The 21,311-nt window shown below is 45.6% G+C and overlaps 1 protein-coding gene across 1 annotated transcript in view; it reads right to left on the reverse strand.

The window, feature by feature from the left end:
* The window catches only part of BNIP3 (BCL2 interacting protein 3), a 36,076-nt gene extending 16,278 nt beyond the window's left edge, over positions 1 to 19,798 (reverse strand). Inside the window, exons 1-2 of the mRNA XM_030202973.1 lie at positions 19,649 to 19,798; positions 741 to 924 (exon numbers count right to left, since the gene is read on the reverse strand). Of these exons, the coding sequence (XP_030058833.1) occupies positions 741 to 924; positions 19,649 to 19,694 (230 nt within the window). The 5' untranslated portion in view covers positions 19,695 to 19,798. The remainder of the gene's footprint in view (positions 1 to 740; positions 925 to 19,648) is intronic.
* Between the last annotated feature and the right edge of the window lie 1,513 nt (positions 19,799 to 21,311).

Raw genomic sequence — 21,311 nt, forward strand, 5'->3', positions numbered from 1 at the left:
TGGGTATTTTGGCGCCCTTAATTTCCAGCACTCCGGGGCCAGTGCCTCGCCTGTTCCAATGGTTAAGCCAGCCCTGAATCTTTGTTTCCTTTTCCTTATCTTGTTAGTAGCATCTGTATGAAAGAAAAATGTATCAGCATCTACAGAATGATTACAAGCACTATCGTATGTAGCGGAAGTGCTAATTACATTTGTTCCCTTTTCTTCTCCACTATACCAAATCTACAGTGGGAGAAACCCCAAAGCTATCAGGTTTGGAGCTGATGCAAGGGTATGCTGCTCTCTGACAAACTCAGCAGGATGTGAGAGCACGACTGTGGAGAGAATAGCACACTTTCTGGCATATGCTATTAACAAACCAAATGTTTATTAAAAGATTATCTACATGCTGGCTTTTGAGCTATTCTGTCATGCATGGCATGAGTTATGGACCTAAGATGATCTCTTTTTGGGCTTTTGACTTCTCTGAGAGCCTGCATAGAATATTACTAATAGGGAAAAAGCAGGATAAATTAAACCTTGTTTAAAAAGATTCTCTCTCTTTGGAGGCAGGTAACACTGTGCTTTAGTATTCTCCACCAAAAGCAATTTTAACTTACCCAGCTGTCGAGCCAGTCCAATCAACATGTCTTTTGGTTCAAAACTGTGGAATGGGCTTCCATTATGTTGAATTATTTCATGTTAGGGATCATATCACAGTACTGCATTATTTAATACAGAGTTCTAACTATTTTCTCTACCTGTCACAGCGTGAGCTCTCTCGTGAGCTGCTTCTCCCTGATTCATGCTGGGCATCTAGAAGGATTTTTTCCATATCTCCATTGTAAATGGAAGCAGATGCTGGCACCTGCTCTTGTCCCTGTCCCACTTGCTGTGTGCTGGACCCATTGCCATTGCCGCTGAAGTACAGTTCCACCCACGAACCTGCAATGCATAGTCAGACAAGAAGAAAACACTAAGAAATGTATTTTCCAAAACTAAGAGGAGTGTGTCACATTTGTTTGTCATCATCTGCTCCATAAAATACTAAAATGAAAGAAACCATGACTTGTATTTTTATTATTATTGAGAACCCTATGGCTGAACAGAGTGAATTTGCAGAAAACTTCTGGGCTGCAGAACAAGCAAGGTGAAATTAGACCTTACCTGCTAATTTTCTTTCCTCTAGACCCTCCAGACCGGTCAAGACGCTTGGGTTATGCTCGCCTACCAGCAGAGGGAGACTGAGAACACTAACTTCAAACTATGTACATATAACCTGTGCCTAGCCTTCTGTCGTCAGTATACACTTAGCAAAGCAGAAACCAAAAAAACCTGAAACAATAAAAACAACCCCTGTACCTGGAAAACCCCTAGTCAAACACCAACAGTGTGCCTCCACAGACGGAACGTCAAAACGCCCCGCTCTGTAGAGTCATATAGTCAAAGAAATTCTCTCCGACCACCTAAACTTGAAAGGATAGTCATAGCAGAACACGGCTCAAAATCACTTCTGATAATCCACAGACTTCTGATAATCCACAGGGTGGGCTCTTGACCGGTCTGGAGGGTCTAGAGGAAAGAAAATTAGCAGGTAAGGCCTAATTTCACCTTCCTCCTCAACCCTCCAGACCGGTCAAGACGCTTGGGAAGTACCAAAGCAGTAGAAACTTAAGGGTGGGATCCTCGAAAAGCAGAAGACAACACCGCCGCTCCAAACCGAGCATCCTCCTTTGCCTGAACATCAAGTCTGTAATGCTTCACAAAGGAATGGATGGAAGACCACGCCGCTGCCTTACAAATATCCTGCGGAGGAATAAAACTACTTTCCACCCAAGAAGCAGCTACCCCCCGAGTAGAATGAGCCTTAAGCACCGAGGGCACGGCCCGGCGTTTCAACAAGTACGCCGACGCAATGGTCTCCTTCAACCACCTAGCCAGAGTAGCCTTGGAAGCTGCTGCCCCTTTTTTGGGACCTCCAAACAACACAAACAACCTATCCGATGCTCGAAAATCCTGCGTTCTGCGCAAATAAGACCGTAAAACGCGCCGTACATCCAACTTAGCCAGTCGACGTTGCGTAAGATCCCCAGCGCGATCCCCCAACACAGGCAATGAAATCACCTGGTTGACATGAAAAGCAGACACCACCTTAGGCACAAAGGAAGGAACCGTCCGTAAAGTCACTTTCTCCTTAGCAAAAGACAAAAAAGGCTCCCTGCAAGACAGAGCCTGAAGCTCTGAAATCCTACGCGCCGAAGAAATGGCCACCAGAAAAACCGCCTTCAAAGTAAGATCCTTACATGTAATGGATGCCAAGGGTTCAAACGGAGGTGCCACCAACGCCTCCAGGACCAAATTTAAATCCCAAGGCGGGACCAACGGACGACGAGGCGGCCGAATCAACTTCACTGCCTTCAGAAACCGCCCCACATCAGGAGAAGCCGCCAAGGAAACTCCCTGAATCTTACCTCTAAAACAAGACAAGGCCGAAACCTGCACTTTCAGGGAAGAGAGCGACAGCCCCCTCTCCAAACCATCCTGCAGAAAATCCAAAACTTCCACCACCGAAGCACGCAAAGGAACATAATCCCGCTCTTGACACCAATTCTCGAAGATGCGCCACACCCGCACATACGCCAAAGAAGTAGACCTCTTGCGAGACCTCAACATCGTATCAACCACCCTGGGCGAAAAACCTTTCTTTCTCAACCGGTGCCTCTCAAGAGCCAAGCCGTAAGCAAGAACGGAGAGGGATCTGCCATCTCTATCGGCCCCTGAACCAGTCGCACCCGAGGCCCCAAGGGAATCGGATCCTTCACCAGCAACCGCATCAGATCTCCGTACCACGGACGCCGGGGCCAATTGGGCGCTATCAGCACCACTAACCCCGAGTGCCGACCGATCCGCTGCACCACGCGACCCACCAGCGGCCACGGCGGAAACACGTAGAGCAACTGCTGAGTTAGCCACGGAAGCACCAACGCGTCGATGCCCTCGGCTCGCGCGTCCCTTCGACGACTGAAAAACCGAGAGACCTGCGCATTGTCGGCCGACGCCATAAGATCCAACACTGGCCGACCCCACTGCAACACTATCCGCTCGAACACGGAGGGATGGCGAGCCCACTCTCCGGGATCCAACGTGTGTCTGCTCAGATAATCCGCACTCACGTTGTCCACCCCTGCCACGTGTCCCGCCGATAGACTCTGCAGATGAACTTCTGCCCAGGACAGCAACTCCGCCGCCTCTACGGCCAACCCGGGACTCTTCGTTCCCCCCTGTCGATTTACATAGGCGACGGCCGTGGCATTGTCTGACAGAATCCTGACTGCCTTGCCGTCCAGAAGACTCTGAAAGGCCCGAAGAGCCAACCGAATAGCTCGCGTCTCCAGGCGATTGATGGACCAACTCGCCTCTTCCAACGTCCAACGCCCTTGGGCCACCTGACCCAGACAATGAGCCCCCCATCCTGACAGACTTGCATCCGTGGTCAGCACCACCCAATCTGGAGTGTCCAACGGCATGCCCTTCACTAGATTCGGAGAGTGGAGCCACCAGCGAAGACTGCACCGAGCCACCTCCGGCAGTGAGAGCCTCTCCTCCAAACTCTGAAACTGAGGAGACCAACGAGACAACAACGCTACCTGCAACGGTCTCATGTGGGCCCTGGCCCAGGGCACCACCTCTATTGATGCCGCCATCAGACCCAGCACCTGAAGATACTCCCGCGCCACTGGCGCCCTCTGAGCTCGGAGGTGCCGAATCTGAGACTGCAGCTTGGAAATGCGGGGAGCTGTCAAAAACACTCGGCCTTTCTTCGTGTCGAAACGTACTCCCAAATATTCTAGAGACTGCGACGGAACGAGGTGACTCTTGGCCAGATTGACAACCCATCCGAGCGACCGCAGAAAAGACACCACCCGGCCGGTGACGTCCTCGCTCTCTGACTTTGATTTGGCTCGGATCAACCAGTCGTCGAGATACGGATGGACCAAAATGCCCTGCAAACGCAGCGCAGCCGCCACCACTACCATGACCTTGGAAAAAGTGCGGGGCGCCATTGCCAGGCCGAACGGAAGAGCACAAAACTGAAAATGCCTCCCCAACACCACAAAACGAAGAAACCGCTGTTGTGCCTCTAAGATGGGAATGTGCAAATACGCCTCCGTCAGGTCTAAAGACGTTAGAAACTCTCCTTCCTGAACCGCTACAATGACCGAGCGTAACGTCTCCATTCGAAAGGAAGGAACCTTCAGAGCTGCATTGACCCTCTTGAGGTCCAAAATGGGCCGAAAGGCGTCCTCCTTTTTGGGGATCACAAAATAAATGGAATAACAACCCTTTCCTCGCTCTTTTGAAGGAACCGGAACCACTGCTCCTAAATCGACCAGACGCGCCAGAGTCTCCCGCACTGCTCTCGCCTTGCGCCTGGAATGACAAGGGGACACGAGAAAGAAATCTGGCAGAGGACCGTCGAACTCTAACGCGTAGCTGTCTCGCACAATCTGCAGCACCCACTGATCTGAGGTGATCTGGACCCACCTCTGGTAAAACAAGCGCAAACGCGCCCCCACGCGAACCAGAGGTTGGGTCCCCAAACCATCATTGCAAAGGACGGGACACTCCGTTCGCTCCCGAAGCGGACCCGCGCCCTCCACGGCGACCACCTCGAAAGGACTGAGTTCTTTGGAAAAACCGACCCCTAGTCCCCCCCGAGGACCTGCCGGGCCGATAACGACGAGCTTCCTGAAACCGACCACGCACCGCGGACCCCCAGCGGCCTTAGGGCGAAGCTCTGGAAGACGAGGAACCTTAGCATCACCAAGACCCCTCACCAACTTATCCAACTCTTCTCCAAAAAGCAAAGAACCTTTAAACGGCAGCGAACACAGCTTTGCCTTAGAAGCAGCATCAGCCATCCAGCCCCGCAACCACAGGGCCCGACGAGCAGCCACAGCCAGGGTCATGTTCTTAGCCGAAGCCCGTAACAAATCATACAGCGCATCAGCCATGAAAGACGACCCCATCTCCAACTTTGCCAAATCTTGAACTAAAGAAGCCCTATCCGCCGGTGGGCTATCCAGCAGCCGCTCCGCCCAGCGAAAACACGCCCGGGCCACCAGACCTCCACAAACTGACGCCTGCAACGCCAAGGCAGACAAATCAAAACTCCGCTTGAGAAACGTCTCCAATTTCCTGTCCTGTGGGTCCCGCAACGCGGCCCCCCCATCCACAGGAATAGCCGTAGCCTTAGTCACAGCCGTCACCACGGCATCCACGGTCGGAGGCCAGAGGGATTCTCTATCCTCCTGCGGGAGCGGGTACAACTTAGCCATGGCTCGAGCCACCTTACACTGATCATCTGGCGAACGCCACTCCTGGGTAATCATTTCCCTCAGATCCGCGTTCATAGGAAAAGTACGTGAAACCTGCCGGATCCCCTTAACCAATGGATCCTGCGTCCCGGCTGTCACTGGAGCTGACGCCTCAAACTTGAGAGTCGACGACACCTGTTCAATCAGTTCCGTCAACTCATCCCGGTGAAAAATGCGAACTACCGAAGGGTCCTCCCCAGGCACCGCAATCTCCTTCTCACAACCAGCCAACGGCCCCTCATCCTCCTCCAGGGGACTAAAATCGCCCTCTGACTCTGGAGGGGAAAAACTGTCCAAGTCCTCCGACCACTCTACACGTGGTCTCTTCACACTAGCCCCCCCCCCCCCCCCCCCGTTCCCAGACTAGGGGGCTCCGCTCGCGTCGGCCCTGCCTGCCAGGCCTGGAATAAACTCCAGATGAAATCCGGCGGGAAACCCATCCGACCAGGAACGTCCCCCCATAAAAACCTGACAATTGACTGCCCATAGGTCCTCCGACCAACTCCGGGCCTTGCGATGCCGATTCCAAAATGGCGGCGGTTCCCGCCAAAATCGGGACCGCCGCCGCACTGCTACACTGAGACGCTGCCGGCTCTGGGGGGCCAGACGCGGGTACCTCCGCCGCTAGCACCGGCGGAGCGGAGGAAGACGCCTTCGGTTCGCCACAATAACGGCAGGAACCGCCAACCACGTCAACCCCCCCGGCGCGCACAAGATTTGCATCGCGCGCCAAACTAACAGCTGACAGCCCGAAACCTCAATCACCCGGAGCCTTCAATAGCAGTGCCCCAAAACAGCTGAACAACTCCGGAACCCCGGAGTGCAGCTCACTTAGCTCTCAACACCGTCTGGGCCTTTGCTCTGAAAGAATCTTTTTTTTTTTACAAACTTTATTGCAGAAATTGAGCCCTGCTGCTGCTAAACTATACGGCACTCAAGGCTGCAGCACAGAACTGCAGCCGAGGCACAAGCTGCCCAAACGGGAGAGCCAGTTAGGGGGAGGGACCCGGCCACCCGGGTGTGACACCCCAAAGGGGAAAATGGCAGGCCCCACCGGACCCACCAACCCCCAGCACACTAAGTCTTCCAGGCACAGGGATGAAATCTAAAAACAGATCCAAGAAACTTCTAACAAAATCTCTGAATCCTACCAGACCGGACAAGCTGCACAGGTTGCCTGTCTACCCTCTGCTGAGACTGAGAAAATACTGACGACAGAAGGCTAGGCACAGGTTATATGTACATAGTTTGAAGTTAGTGTTCTCAGTCTCCCTCTGCTGGTAGGCGAGCATAACCCAAGCGTCTTGACCGGTCTGGAGGGTTGAGGAGGAATTGTCTGTTGTTATGTCCATTGAGTTGCATGCTCTGGGCCCAACCGAAAACTAGAGTTGCAATCTATCTGCTTCATTAGCTAAAGTCAGTTATTCTACCCCCAGAGCATATTTATATTTTGTTTTCTATTGTACTGATAGCCTGTAAGATACAGCAAGCAGCTTCTTGCTAGATGGCTGTAAGTATAGGTCAAGGCTGTCTTTTTAGAAGGGTTATTTGCATTTGAGACATGCATAAATATCTAAGTTCCCATCTTACAAAGCCAGAATATGCATGTCAAAAACCCAAGTGTGTGTAAATGGCATGGGAGCATGGTTTGGGCAGGACTAGGGCGTGCCTAGAAAATACATATTTATTCCCTATTTTAGAAGGGGACTAAACATCAATCTCTTAACAGATCAACATTAGGATTTAGGTGTTGGCAAACTGCTCTGACTGAGCAGCATTCTCTCAGTAGTTTTTGTCCTCTCATTAACCAAACTGGCAAGGGAAACCAGTTTCTTTGTGACAGCATCTGGAACATACATGCGTATATTTCTAAAATAGCAAAGACAAAGATGTATGTGCTGGCATAAACATGTTTATGTTCTGGTTTTCAACCTGTTGACATTTTTGCTTTTTTTTTTTTTCTAAAATGGATGCTTACGCTACATGCACTTAGGCATATAAATGTTCATTTCTCCTGTATTTGAGGACCGCCTGTATATCAGCAGATTCTGTTCTAGAATACTAGTCAAACTTGAGGCATCCTGGCCTTGACATCTCAAGTCCAACTTCTACGTCCTTTCTAAATGGGGCTGCACATTCCTCAGCCCAAGGTATAACCTCTGACCCTATTAGCCAATTCCAGAGCCCCTAGTCCCTTTGGGTTTTCTTTTGCAACCCTCCAGTAGTACAAAAATATCTATCTTGGGCACAGCAAACAAGGCACGCCACAGAATTTTTCTCCCTCTCCCACTCCACTCCCCAGTTAATTCAAACTCCTACAATTAGTTTAAAATCCATTCCTTCAGTCATTTAGCATCCACTCACAATCAGTCAACTGCATTCAGCGGGTCTTTTACTAAGCCATGGTAGCATTTTTAGCTCATGGTAGAAATCGATTGGTGGCAAACGCCGAATCGCCCATAGGAATATAAAGGGCGACTCGGCATTTACCGCCAGCTGATTTCTACTGTGAGCTAAAAACGCTACCGCAGCTTAGTAAAAGACCCCCTCAGTGATCCATTCTGCAGAAAGAATCTCCATTTTTGTACTAAACCTGCACTTTTTGATTTGAACTACTTATAGTAAAGTTCCTTGTTTGCGATAAACAGTTGGAAAATAAAGAGACTGACTTCTCCTTGGACATTGAATTGGTATAGCTCAATGTTTAGTAATGCAATGGAGTATGTAGTATGAGCACAGTACAGCCTCCTCCTCCCAGAATAGAGAGATAGTGTCAGAAAAGAACTGGATATGTAGTCCAAGAAGACATTATCTGATCTGAACTTCGCCCTGTCTAGTTCACACTGTTGGAAGAAAACAGTGAGCAGGGCAGATAAATATCAGCATGTTGTTATGTGCTCACTATGGAGCAGGCTGTGTTAAAAATAGAAGCCTGCTACCCAAATGAACCTGCCGTCGGCCCACAGTGGAAAGCATGCAGGAGTACAGCTGAAAGGTTTAATTATATTTCTGCCTTGTTCTGTATAAGCATATGGCTACGAATGTTTTCTATTTCTATTGATGGCTCTCTCATTCTCCCTGTCTCCTCAGCTCGAAACCTTGGGGTCATCTTTGACTCTTCTCTCTCCTTCTCTGCTCATATCCAGCAGATTGCCAAGACCTGTCGTTTCTTTCTTTACAACATCCGTAAAATCCGCCCCTTTCTTTCCGAGCACTCTACCAAAACCCTCATCCACACCCTTGTCACCTCTCGTCTAGACTACTGCAATCTGCTTCTTGCTGGCCTCCCACTTAGTCACCTCTCCCCTCTCCAGTCGGTTCAAAACTCTGCTGCCCGTCTCATCTTCCGCCAGGGTCGCTTTACTCATACTACCCCTCTCCTCAAGAGCCTTCACTGGCTCCCTGTCCGTTTTCGCATCCTGTTCAAACTTCTTCTACTAACCTATAAATGTACTCACTCTGCTGCTCCCCAGCATCTCTCCACACTCGTCCATCCCTACACCCCTTCCCGTGCACTCCGCTCCATGGATAAATCCTTCTTATCTGTTCCCTTCTCCACTACTGCCAACTCCAGACTTCGCGCCTATTGTCTCGCTGCACCCTACGCCTGGAATAAACTTCCTGAGCCCCTACGTCTTGCCCCATCCTTGGCCACCTTTAAATCTAGACTGAAAGCCCACCTCTTTAACATTGCTTTTGACCCTTAACCACTTGTAACCACTCGCCCCCACCTACCCTCCTCTCTTCCTTCCCGTTCACATTAATTGATTTGATTTGCTTACTTTATTTATTTTTTGTCTATTAGATTGTAAGCTCTTTGAGCAGGGACTGTCTTTCTTCTATGTTTGTGCAGCGCTGCGTATGCCTTGTAGCGCTATAGAAATGCTAAATAGTAGTAGTAGTAGTAGTACTTTAGAGTTATGAATAGGATCAGATAATCGTGCTGCTACCAGAAACACATGTTCTCTCACAGCTTAGCAAAGAACTAATCTGAACATTGTGTGCTCTGTTTCCCCATAAATATGACATATCAACAAGCTGAGGGGAAAATGCCACTGAAAATCTGCTTTAAACAGAGTAACAAAATTGGACATTTTTGTGTTACTACGCCAGAAAATATGATTTAATGAAAGTACACTCCCAAAGAGGCCCAAGAGTTTGTTACAGTTCACGTCATTTCATTGAAGATTAAAGAATTATTTGTTTTTAACAAATAAAATAATCATAGCACAGTAGGACTGGCTTGACCCAGGGACCGTAGTATAACAGAGGCCCAGGTTGTAGAAATATCCTCACATAGCTCTGCAAAACGTCCTGATTTTCTCTACTCCCTCTGTTTGAGGCAACCCCTAATAACACATAGGGGCCCTTTTTACTAAGCCATGTAAGCGTCTACGCATGCCAAAATGGAGCTACCGCGTGGCTCTTGTGGTAATTTCATTTTGGGAGTGCATCTGATATGCGCATCCGAAAAATTATTTTCAGACATGTGCCAAGTGGCATTTGATGCACGTAGGTCATTACCGCCCAGTTACTGCATGAGACTTTGCCGCTAGGTCAATGGCTGGTGGTAAGGTCTCAGACGCAAAAATGGCGCGCAAATTTTGATTTTGCCGCATGTCCATTTTCGGCAGATAAAAAAAGGCATTTTTTGTAGGTGTGCTGAAAAATGGATCTACGCACGCCCAAAACATGCGCTTACACTACCGCAGGCCATTTTGCAGCGCACCATAGTAAAAAGACCCCATAAATTGTTACAAATGTTGCGAATGCGACTTGAGTCTCAGGTGGCACAAAACAGAGGGCAACTGGGCAGACACAAAGGATTGTTCTCTGCCAACAATTACAGCGTGAAGCTAAGGTTTTTAAAACCTCAGCTTCAATGGAACCTCCTTATCTATATCGCCTCCTGCTACAATACGCTCCCTTCCGTATCCTACGCTCACAAGATCAGAATTTGCTCATTGTACCAACCTACAAAGTTCTTCATTAGCATACTCGTGCCTCAATCTTTTCTGTACAAGGACCATATCTTTGGAATCTTCTACCAATTTCTTTGTGACTTCAAACATCCTTATCAACTTTCAAGACTGACCTTAAGACATTTTTATTTCAAAAATGCATTTAGTTAGTTTCTTCATTTTTCATCCATTATACTACCTTTCTGAATCACTAAGAGCATCCCTCTTATTTGTTCACTCCACCTTTTTTTTCTAAAGTATATGGAGTTCCTCCCTCTTTCCCTCACATTCAAATATTTGTCTATGTACACGCACTATACATCTTTTTCTATTATATTATTGATGCAATTGTAAGCTGCCTAGATGGTACCCCTGACTGGCGGATTAGTAAATCCTAATAAACTTGGAAACCTGGACCCCAAATAAATAAGAGATATTGTTGCTAATTAAAAATATCTGAAAAACAGACCCTCATAGCCTGCATTCAGGTCATATTCCCACTGATTCCACAGTCAGGTTTTCAGGATATCCACGATCAATATGCATGATAAAAACTTGCATATGCTAGGTCTCCAATGAATGGAAGTATCAAGAAAATCCCACTGGCTGTGGAGTTAATAGGAAAGGCTTGAGAATCTGAAATTTTTGAGATGTTAAACATTTAGGAGTCAATATTCAAAGCGATTTAACCAGGCAGGAGAGGCTCTTGCCCGGTTATATTACCTGTGCAGGGGCTATCCGCTGATATTGAGCAACACTTAACCAGATAGTGCCACTCAATATCAGCGCTAACCCCCAGATTCTATAAAGGTCGCCAAATTTTGCCCAATTTTAGGTGTAAACCTGAGAAGCACGCACAGCCTAATTAGGCAACAAGTCAATTAATCAACGAGTCAATTAGTTAAGAAATCAACTTTATCGGTTACTAGCGGGTTGGCAGTTCCTACGACACTGGCTACCAGCTGTTGCTAGTAATCTGTTTTTAACTCGTTTAGTCTTAGAATTGTTACTGTCATGGCTGCAGCTGTGCTCCGGGTCCAGACTCACCTTCTTCTTCCAGTGGTCGGGCTCTGTGGCTTCTCCAGACTCTCTCTCCCTGCAGTGATACCACTGTTGCCTGTTTCCCTGTTTCCCAAGCCTCATTCCAGAGGTTATCTTAGCCTCGCTCTGGTGCCCTGCTGTGTTTCTCAGTGTGTTCCATGCCTCATTCCAAGTTGTGACATCATCAGTGAGGATCTTTATAAGGAATCTTGGGACTTTCATGCTTTGCCTTCGCAATCTATCACAAATTCAAGGTAGGTGAGCCCAAATCCCCTGCCCTCTGCCAGCCCAGGGGACTTGCCTGCTGCAGCTCCAGATGTGGTCTAAGGACTAACCTACCTTGAATTTGTGACAGTTACTAGTAAGTCACATAATGTAAGAGAAGTTCTACATATTTGTTAATTGTACACTTTAAGTTTCCTCACGGTTGTTACAATAGTTCTGTTCTCACAGTTGATATTGGTATCTACTTTTATGTAAGCCGAACTGAATCGAACATGCTTTTGGATAATGCGGGATATAAGTTGGAGTTGCACACACTTCTGCCTGCATGCTATTCTATAAAGTTGCACGTCTCGTGCATTGCCATAAAAGGGGCGGGGCAGATCAGGAGTGTTTCCATAAATTTAGCCGCGATGTTAGTGAATTCCAGGTATGCGAGGTCAACTTGTGTGTCAGGATTTACACCAGGATTCATTTGGTGTAAGTCCGCATGCCCAAAGTTGGTCATGTGAATCGGCACTTGGTCCTTTATAGAATGCAATTTCAGCGTGGTTCTTTCCGGCGCCTTTGAGCGCCATTTACTGAATCAGGCTCAAAGAGCCTATACCGAAACTGGCTATTTAGTTGGCAGTCCAGTGGCAGAGTCAGCACTTAACCAGTTAAGTGTCAATATTCAGTCTTAACTGGTTAAGTTAAACTAGCCAAACAGGACTGCATAAAAAGCAGTCCTATCTTAAGGCTGAATATCGGTACAAAACCAGTTAAATGCTGGCCACCTGCACATACCTGAACTTCAATGTACCCAGATATGGCCTGGCATTGAATATCCAGGAATAAAGCCGACAGCAGTAAAAACAAAACAAAACACTGGTCACTGCAAGCTGAATATTTACCCCAATACATTTATGTATCACCCATCTTGTCCCCATCTATATATCTGCACTTGGCCCCTCGGCAACATAGTAAGCTGTGTTGTACAAAAGCATTAACATCATGTCAATGTTATTTAAATATTCTAATGCATACTTATTAAATGTTTCATTAGTATTATGCTGACATCACATTATATCTCTGGTATTTGAATTTCAGTGCTGTTAAATGTGTACATTTTGATACTGTTTCATGGTGCTCCTATAATTAGGTTTTAATTTGCTGCTCTCAAGTTTACCTCATTTATTATATTAATATTTGGCAATTCTTACTATTGTTATGCTGTTAACAAAATTGTAAGTTTTTATGTTAAACTTTACCAGCTCTACACTGCCTTCGGCAAATCTCTTCCTAAAAGTGGGTAATAAATCTCAATAAATAAATCTATCTATGATAAGGGCTAGGAAACTCAGCATCTAATGTACTAAAATATTTTCATGTCAGCCATTAACACATGGATTAGCTTGCATTAACAGCCCATGCTACTGAAATGTAAATGAATTTGTATTAATGTACTCATGTTACATAAGTACATAAGTACATAAGTAGTGCCATACTGGGAAAGACCAAAGGTCCATCTAGCCCAGCATCCTGTCACCGACAGTGGCCAATCCAGGTCAAGGGCACCTGGCACGCTCCCCAAACGTAAAAACATTCCAGACAAGTTATACCTAAAAATGCGGAATTTTTCCAAGTCCATTTAATAGCGGTCTATGGACTTGTCCTTTAGGAATCTATCTAACCCCTTTTTAAACTCCGTCAAGCTAACCGCCCGTACCACGTTCTCCGGCAACGAATTCCAGAGTCTAATTACACGTTGGGTGAAGAAAAATTTTCTCCAATTCGTTTTAAATTTACCACACTGTCCTCGTTCCACAAGTGACTGTGCAGTTATGGTAAGTTAACAACAGAAATCCACTTCAGCTATTCAGTGACCCGCTTCTTAACATTCAAAATGTTTTTCTTTACAGAACCTGTGATGAGTCATTCCTCTGGAAACCCTGATAACATTCAAGAATCAAGACTACTTCTATTTCAGGAAGTAGGTAAAAGCTAGGCTCTCATCTCAAGCCTTTAATACTGACTATTCACTCACTCTGTCCCTAGGCTAGCTTAAACCTACTAACTTAGACTAGTTCCTCATTCCTTATTCAACTGTGCATATAATTTGCCTTCAATTATTCCTGTCTATATATTTCAACTGAACTTGTCTACTTGTACACTGCCTTGAGCAAATCTCTTCATAAAGGTGGTTAATAACTCCCAATAAATATGAATAATAATGATTAGCACTAGCACTACAGAAATTAATCAGCATAGTGTGTAGTTTAATACTTATAGAGATCTGCATACATATCCAATTATGTCCATACTGCTATGGACATAATCGGGTCGATATTCAAAACTGGGAATATTCAGTAGCATTTGCCCGAAGAGTTCCACTGAATATCCCCTTAGGCCGCCCAAACAAAAATTAGGCAGGTCATAAGCAGCACTGGGGAGGAGTCCCAGGTTATGCAGGTGCCACCAATATTCAGTGCCAGCACCCACATAGCTAAATGGCTTCATTTAGAGCTGTCCTAAACAAGGCCACTTAGTTATGCAGGTGCCATCTCTGAATATCGGGCCGGCACCTGCATAACTTTTTTTTCCTTAAAAAAAAACCCTGAGCCTCCTTCTCCCCCCCCCCCCCAATGTCCCCTCTTTCCCTCCCCCCTTCCAGCTAGCATCAAGACTCACCCCCAGCCGAACAGGCAGGCCTTTCCCTGGGCCTATAACCTTGGTAGTCCAGTGAGGTTGATGGAGGCATGAGCGCTGCCCCCTCACTCCTGCCCCTTGTGGTGCTGATCTAAAATGGCTGCTGTGATCTCTCGTGGCAGCTCGTGGTACTACCGCAAGCTGCTGCAAGAGGGCGAAACGGGACCCCGTCGGAGTGGAACGGAGAGTAACCACACTGCAACATTACTATATTCAGATAAGTGTTACATATCTGACATGGTCAGTTTGTGAAGTATAAGCTATATCTTCATATGGCATCGATGGAGGTTTTTTAGCCGATGAAGATTCCATCCCGACAAAACAGATTATAACATGTTTTGAACCAGGAATTCAGAGGCTTTTTCCTCCTAATACAAGTAAAAAACAGCCACGTTGTACAAGGCCATTTTGTAGTGTTAAATATAATGAATCACCTGAACCATTCTGAACATGGAAAAAGGACTCCAATATGTGCATTAGTCACATGGCCTGACAAAAGTCTATGGTGTAATAATGTTGAAGACAGGCAAGTGCTGGCTGGGATAGGGTTCTGCTCAGGCAGCCCTGCATTGTCTACAGGACTGAATGCTTGGAGGTCTTTGGTTTAGGGTGAACTTAACCATGCTGTGCAGACCAGAAGACCCATTTTGGTCTTTGTCTGCATCATTTACCATATCTATATACATAAAACTCACCCTCAACGTTCTGAAGACAGTGACGTCAGTGAAGCCAAGCTCTGACTTCCTTCAAAAAGGTTCGAAGGTTCGTGGTGGTGAAGTCACCAAAATCGCTCCGGGCTCCGCCCTCGATGGCGGGGGAGTGGCAGAACAACGAAGCGGTTGGCAGGGAGGGAGGCAGGGAGGCGGTGGGGTGGGAAATCGCTACGGGCCCCGCCCTCGATGGCGGGGGAGTGGCAGAACAACGAAGCAGTTGGCAGGGAGGGAGGCAGGGAGGCGGTGGGGTGGGAAATCGCTACGGGCCCCGCCCTCGCGTCAAACGTCATGACGTTGAGGGCGGAGCAATGCCACAACAACGAAGGGGTTGGCGGGGGAGGGGTGTTGCCAACGAAAACCTTGCTAGCGCCCGTTTCATTTGCTCAGAAACGGGCCTCTTTTACTAGTTACTAATAAAAGGCTGGACTAGAGACCTACATGGGAATGGACTTCACTGGACTCCCGCAGGCCTCCCCTCCGGGGCTGCAGGACTACCGCGGGGACGGAAGCAGTTCCTGCGGGGTTCCCATTGATGTGTAAGCTGCACCTGCGCCAGCCTCTCACCTATCAAATACCAAGTTCTTTGAGTACCGCCTCCTTGCTTTAACAGTGAGGATGCAGAAAGTCTTCCATTAACCCCGGGCTGATGTGCAGGCCTCAGCTCTAACACAGGCACGAGCATCAGAGGTCACCTGACCTACTGGCGGGTGCATGTGGTGACCTGTCAGCAAACAGTGCCAGCAAATCAGAGACAAGTCTTCCATGTGAATGCCAGTGTTCCATATTCCATCTTCTGTTTCTTCTTTGCCTGCACTACTGCAGCTTGAACTCTGAGACAGCCAACCATAATTTTTTTATGTACCATTAATTTCTGGTGGGGATGGGCGGGATGGGTTAAATTCTTGCAGGGACGAGTGGGAACGGGTTACATTCCAGCGGGGACAGGTAGGAATAGGATAGATTCCTGCAGGGATGGGTTAGATTTCTGTCCCTGGGGAACTCTCTAGGCAGGAAGGAGAAGGAGTGCACTGAAGATATATTTGCTGTTTTTTCGCCACACTTTCATTGCTATCTTCCTTTTTCTATTGCTCTGTCTCTCTACATTGATGGCAGCATTTCTGAACTATGATATTTAAGGCTTGTTCATTTTGGGCCCCTTTTACCAAGCTGTGGCAAAGGGGGGCCAGTGCTGGCATCGGCGCATGTTTTACATGCGCTCCGAGGCCCCTTTTACTGTAAGCTGGTAAAAGGGAAATCTCGCCTTCCCGCAGGAAGTAAAGCACTTGCAATGCAGCCATTTCGGGGGGAAGAGCCTTTACTGTCACCCACTGAGGTGGCGGTAAGGGCTCCCGCATTAACCCGGCGGTAACCGGGCAGAGAGTGGCACTGCCCTATTACCACCATGTACACTCGCTGTGTACACTCCAGCACTACAAAAATAAATACATTTTTGTAGCGCTGGAAATGATGGCATGCTAGGAGTGGGAAGTACCGCCAGGCTGCTGCAGTAGCCCAGTGGTACTTCCTGTATAGCGAGCAGTAGGCCCACTTTGGGCTTACTGTCGCTTAGTAAAAGGAGCCCTTTATGTCTGTGAAGAAACAGTGTGTTTTATGCCTGTAAAAAGTATTGGATATTTTCCTGCATTATGTTCTGAAGTGTATTTCTCCTCTTTGGCCAGCAGATGGTGTTTCTTTGCTATAAAGCTGTTACAAAGAACTGAGGGTGTCTTTTATTATGGATCACGCGTTTTTAGCGCATGCTAAAATTGTGGTTGCGCTAAATGTTAGAGACGCCCATAGGAATGCATTGGCGTCTCTAACGTTTAGCGAGCCCACAATTTTAGCGTGCGCCAAAAACATGAGCATGCCTTAGTAAAAGACCCTCTGAGTGTTTTTTTTTTTTAGTTTGACACAAACAGGAAGGAAGAAGCAGTATATATTTGAAATCTTGTAGATGCCCATAATATTCCTATGGGCATTGACATGGTTAGTGTGCGCTAAAAACACTAGTGCGCCTTAGTAAACAGGGCCCATGGAATTCCTATGTGAAATGGGGAATCCATGTCTGTACTACAGACCAGCCCAGGACACATCCTCTCCCTACTCTACTCATGCTCCCTTAAAATTTGTATGTAGTTAGCCTCCCCACATGCGAATAGCCCCTGTTCTGAACTGGTCCCTCCAGATGTTTAAATGCTGTCATTCACATGTGGGATACTTCTAAAATAGTAGAGATGTGTGGTTGCCTGAGGGTTGGTAGGATGCATGGGGGGTGCAGGTGAGAGTATGATGGGGATGGTATATGTGGGGTATTTGTTTCTGAGAGTATGTGTTTCTATTTCTGCAGGGATGTGAGATGTCTAATAGGAGGAGGGTAGGCTCCCTTCCCTGCTCAATTAGTTTAGTTTAATAATTGGATATACCAAGATAAATAGCAGAGATGTTTATAAAATAAAACACATGAAAATAATAATAGAACATGAGAACAAATAAAACAAAGACAGGGCATATTAGACATAAATTACAATCAAGAAGAATCAAATTTAAATAACACCCCACCCCCACAAGAAAAACAAAAACACTAAACACATTATACAAGGATAGTGTATTAGTTTATAGATCACACAGCTGTCTTAATTTTTTTCCCTAAATGTATGTAACTTTACATGTAATATATTGGGGAACTCCATTCGTCAGATATGGTGTCTGTTATCCAAAAGCTATCATGTAAGTGGATTCAAATTATATTATCTTATTATATGGTTGGGTTGCAGTAGGGAAGGAGAGAGATACTGGACACTTTGGGGGAGGGAGAGATGGAGAATTGGTTTTTTACATATTTATAACCCACCTATATCTAAGTAACAGTACAAATTGCACATACATAATAAAAAAAATCATTAAGAATCCACAATACAGAAACATAAACAATAAAAACTACAAAAAACCTACTGCCCAAACACAAAATCAATTTATGGAAAACAAAATTTCCCTTCCTCAGACAGCTAAATACAACTCTGTGGAAAACAAAGTAGAGTCCAAGCTGATTCCATACCCTCTGTGTCATAACACAACCTGTGGCATGGCAAGTTCACTTTTGCAAGAAATTTGTGTAGAAAAAGTCTGGGGGAAAAAACCCCTCATCCAAGTGCTGTTATCTTTTAAGTGAAAACTGCCATGGGCAGCTATTTTTTGCATACTAGTTTTCAAAAAATGCATTACTAAGGAGTTGCTTTGTGCAATTTTGCATTACAACAGCTCATTAATAATGAATGTAAATACACTTTTACATGTAGCAAACTGTGGGTGAAAGCTTACTATCATGAGGGCTGAAATTCACAAATTTTCTTGGCACACTGCATGTAAAAGCACATGAACCACTGCAGAGTTTGTTGTTTTTTCTGTATTTTGGGGATATTTTAAACTGCTTTTCCATTTACAATTTGGTAAATCAACCTCAAAGCTAACAAACAGAACTCCTGATGTGTTCTGAGTATTCAGAAGCCATTCTGCATCCTGAAATAATTATTCTGGGTGTCAGACTTAGGCTTCCGAGTGCAGGAGATGTGAAATGATATAAAAATATCTGCTTAACTGTTTTCTTTGACTGGTAATGCTTATATAGGGGATCTTTTACTAAGGTACATTAGCATTTTTAGCTCATGCTACATATCAGCCAGCACTAAAAGCTGAGAGCCCATAGCAATATAATAGGTGTCTCAGCGTTTAACGCCAGCTGATTTTTAGCCTGAGCTAGAAACGCTAGTGCACCTTAGTAAAAGACCCCCATAGGTAATAAAACACCTTGGATTTTCTAGTACTCACTCTGATTTCAATAAAGTCATTTTTAACAGGATAAATGCTAGGCCTATCTTCCACCTTCCTCCAATTTTGGACCCAATCAGGGAATTTTAATAAACATTACAGTACCTCTGAATGACCATAGAGATGGATGAACCAGTCCCCAAACTAAGGGAGTCTTTTACTAAAGATTTGAGCATGTTATCTGCAGCAGGGCCCATAGGAATGAAATAGGTCCTGTGGAGATAGCATGTGCTAACCTTTAGTAAGAGAACCCCTAAGATTTGAATGCTAAAAAACAAGAGTAACTGAATTCATCCATCAGAATTAAGTAAGATGTCAAAGTATTATGAACTGGAAAACACTGTCAATGCCTTTTCTTAGCTCGGTATTAACATTTCTATAATTTTATAACAGCTAATACTAAACTGTAATATATTTTGTGGTAATTCGTTGCAATTTTAATTTTTCAGATCTCCTCAAGGTGCACAGTACTACGAATATAAATATTTTGCAGCTGATTCTTAAACCAATGATGTAACATTGCTCCTATACCTACGACAGGAAAAAAATAACTGTTTTCACTGCAAGAATATCATAGCTAGCGAGGCTAATGCCTCTCCAGAAAATTAACAAAACAGCAGCAGCAACAATTACTTTCTAGATACAGTATTGGATAACAGAAGTTAGTGTTAGAATTCTTATGTCTTCAGCTGTTATGCATACATTTCCTTCAGTTAAAACATGAAAACGTGAGAAGAATCTACTAAAGAAACTGCTTGGTTCCCTACAAGCCCAGAGGCTTGTGGAAAACTTTTAAGGATCTGGAAGGTCAACTGCAGCCTAGCGAAATATGGTTTCTTACCCTGCAAATTCTCCTCCTGCAGATTAAGCCCTTCTCTCTGCGCCATTCTGCTCCCCTCTGTTTGCTCTCGTCCGACACGTACACAGCAACCCCGGGCTCCTGTCACAAGCACTGCACTGTGTGTTGTTGTTATTGTTTTGGCGAGGAGGGAAGAGGCGGGGGAGTGGTCTGATGGCAGCCAGGTGACGTCAAGACGTTGCAGAGGTAAGCCAGCTAATTGGCTTCCATCGAGTTACGCCCACTGCGTTGAGGCACGTTCATCACGCATTTCCTTTTTTTTTTTTTCCTTAGACGGGCAGAAGCTGTGAATCAGCTGATCTGCAGTTTTGATGTAAGTGAAGCCCTCCCCCCTCACTGGGTATGCCTATGTGCTTACAGGCACGCCTAGTTTTAGGTTCAAATGCTAAGTCCTTCTGTGGATTCTCCAGCCAGGTTAAGAGATGTTGCGCTTCAGGGCTCTCTAGGGGCAATTAAGTCCTGCACCAGTGATTTCACAGTAAGAATACTGAAAGGTAGTTTTAAAACCATACAGGAAGTAAGACCTTTGAAATAAGAATGATAGAATATTTTGACACACAACAAACAGGACTTAATAAGGATCTGGGTTTTCTAACCCATTATAAACCATAAAGCTGTATTTCTCTGTTTATTTCTCTGTTTATTACCCTCCTCTCACCTACCAACACCCATTCTGTTAGAATATCAATGAAATGCTTTGATGTCCCCATGCATACCCCAACCCTCCCACTCTGTCAGACTGTCAAAGTAATGCTTTGATGTTTCTCTTATATATACTATCTGCTACCACATTTGCTTATTTCCAATCTGACCAAGAAGGGCAACCTTCGAAAGCTAATCAAGAAATGTATTAAGTTATGTCCAATCATCTTATTTTCTTTTCCATGTTTTAAAGTCTTAAAACTTCAGACTAGGATAGGGGCCTAAGGGCCTTTTTTTTATCAAGCCGCGCTAGCACTTCCTATGTGGCAATGCCCAACACTATATGGTTTGTGCTACTGCCAAGGGTAATGCTAGGGTAATGTTTTGTTCTGCAGGTGCTGAATGGACACCTGGGATGCCGTGGAGACTGCTTACTCGTACTATGAGGGCAGAGCATGCTGGGTTGGATCCTGTGGGATGTTTTCAGCTTCATGACCACTCTCGGATACACTTGTTTATTTCTGTGTTTCACATGCACACATTTTGAGACTTCGCTGTTCATTTGTCATACGTTTTATCAAGCTTTTTGACATCTTGCTCAGGGGACAGAGATATGTCAATTTTACAATACACTTAAATGTTCAGCCCTGCATTTGTAAAATATATAAAACTCTAGATGTTTTAGCAAAAACATCTGCAATTCCCACTTCTACGATTTATCTAAAATGGTGCTGTCCATGTTTTTGAAATCTAAAGTAGAGATATTGGAGAGCCAACTGAAGGCTACTAATTTGAGATTATTAAATTTTCCAAAGGTTCCAATGAGATCTCCTAAACAGGTCTTCTTTCAATACCAAAGAGAAATATTGGAAGTGACTCCTAAGAAAATGCCTTCCAGTGGCAAAGAGGCAATCTAATCCGAAGAGTGGAATCCTGAAGCTATTAATCCTAATCTAGATATATCTGACATTTGAAAACATCTGACTCAGATCTGATGAGATCA

This window comes from Microcaecilia unicolor, chromosome 5 (assembly GCF_901765095.1).
Source record: "Microcaecilia unicolor chromosome 5, aMicUni1.1, whole genome shotgun sequence".
NCBI classification, from domain to species: Eukaryota; Metazoa; Chordata; class Amphibia; order Gymnophiona; family Siphonopidae; genus Microcaecilia; species Microcaecilia unicolor.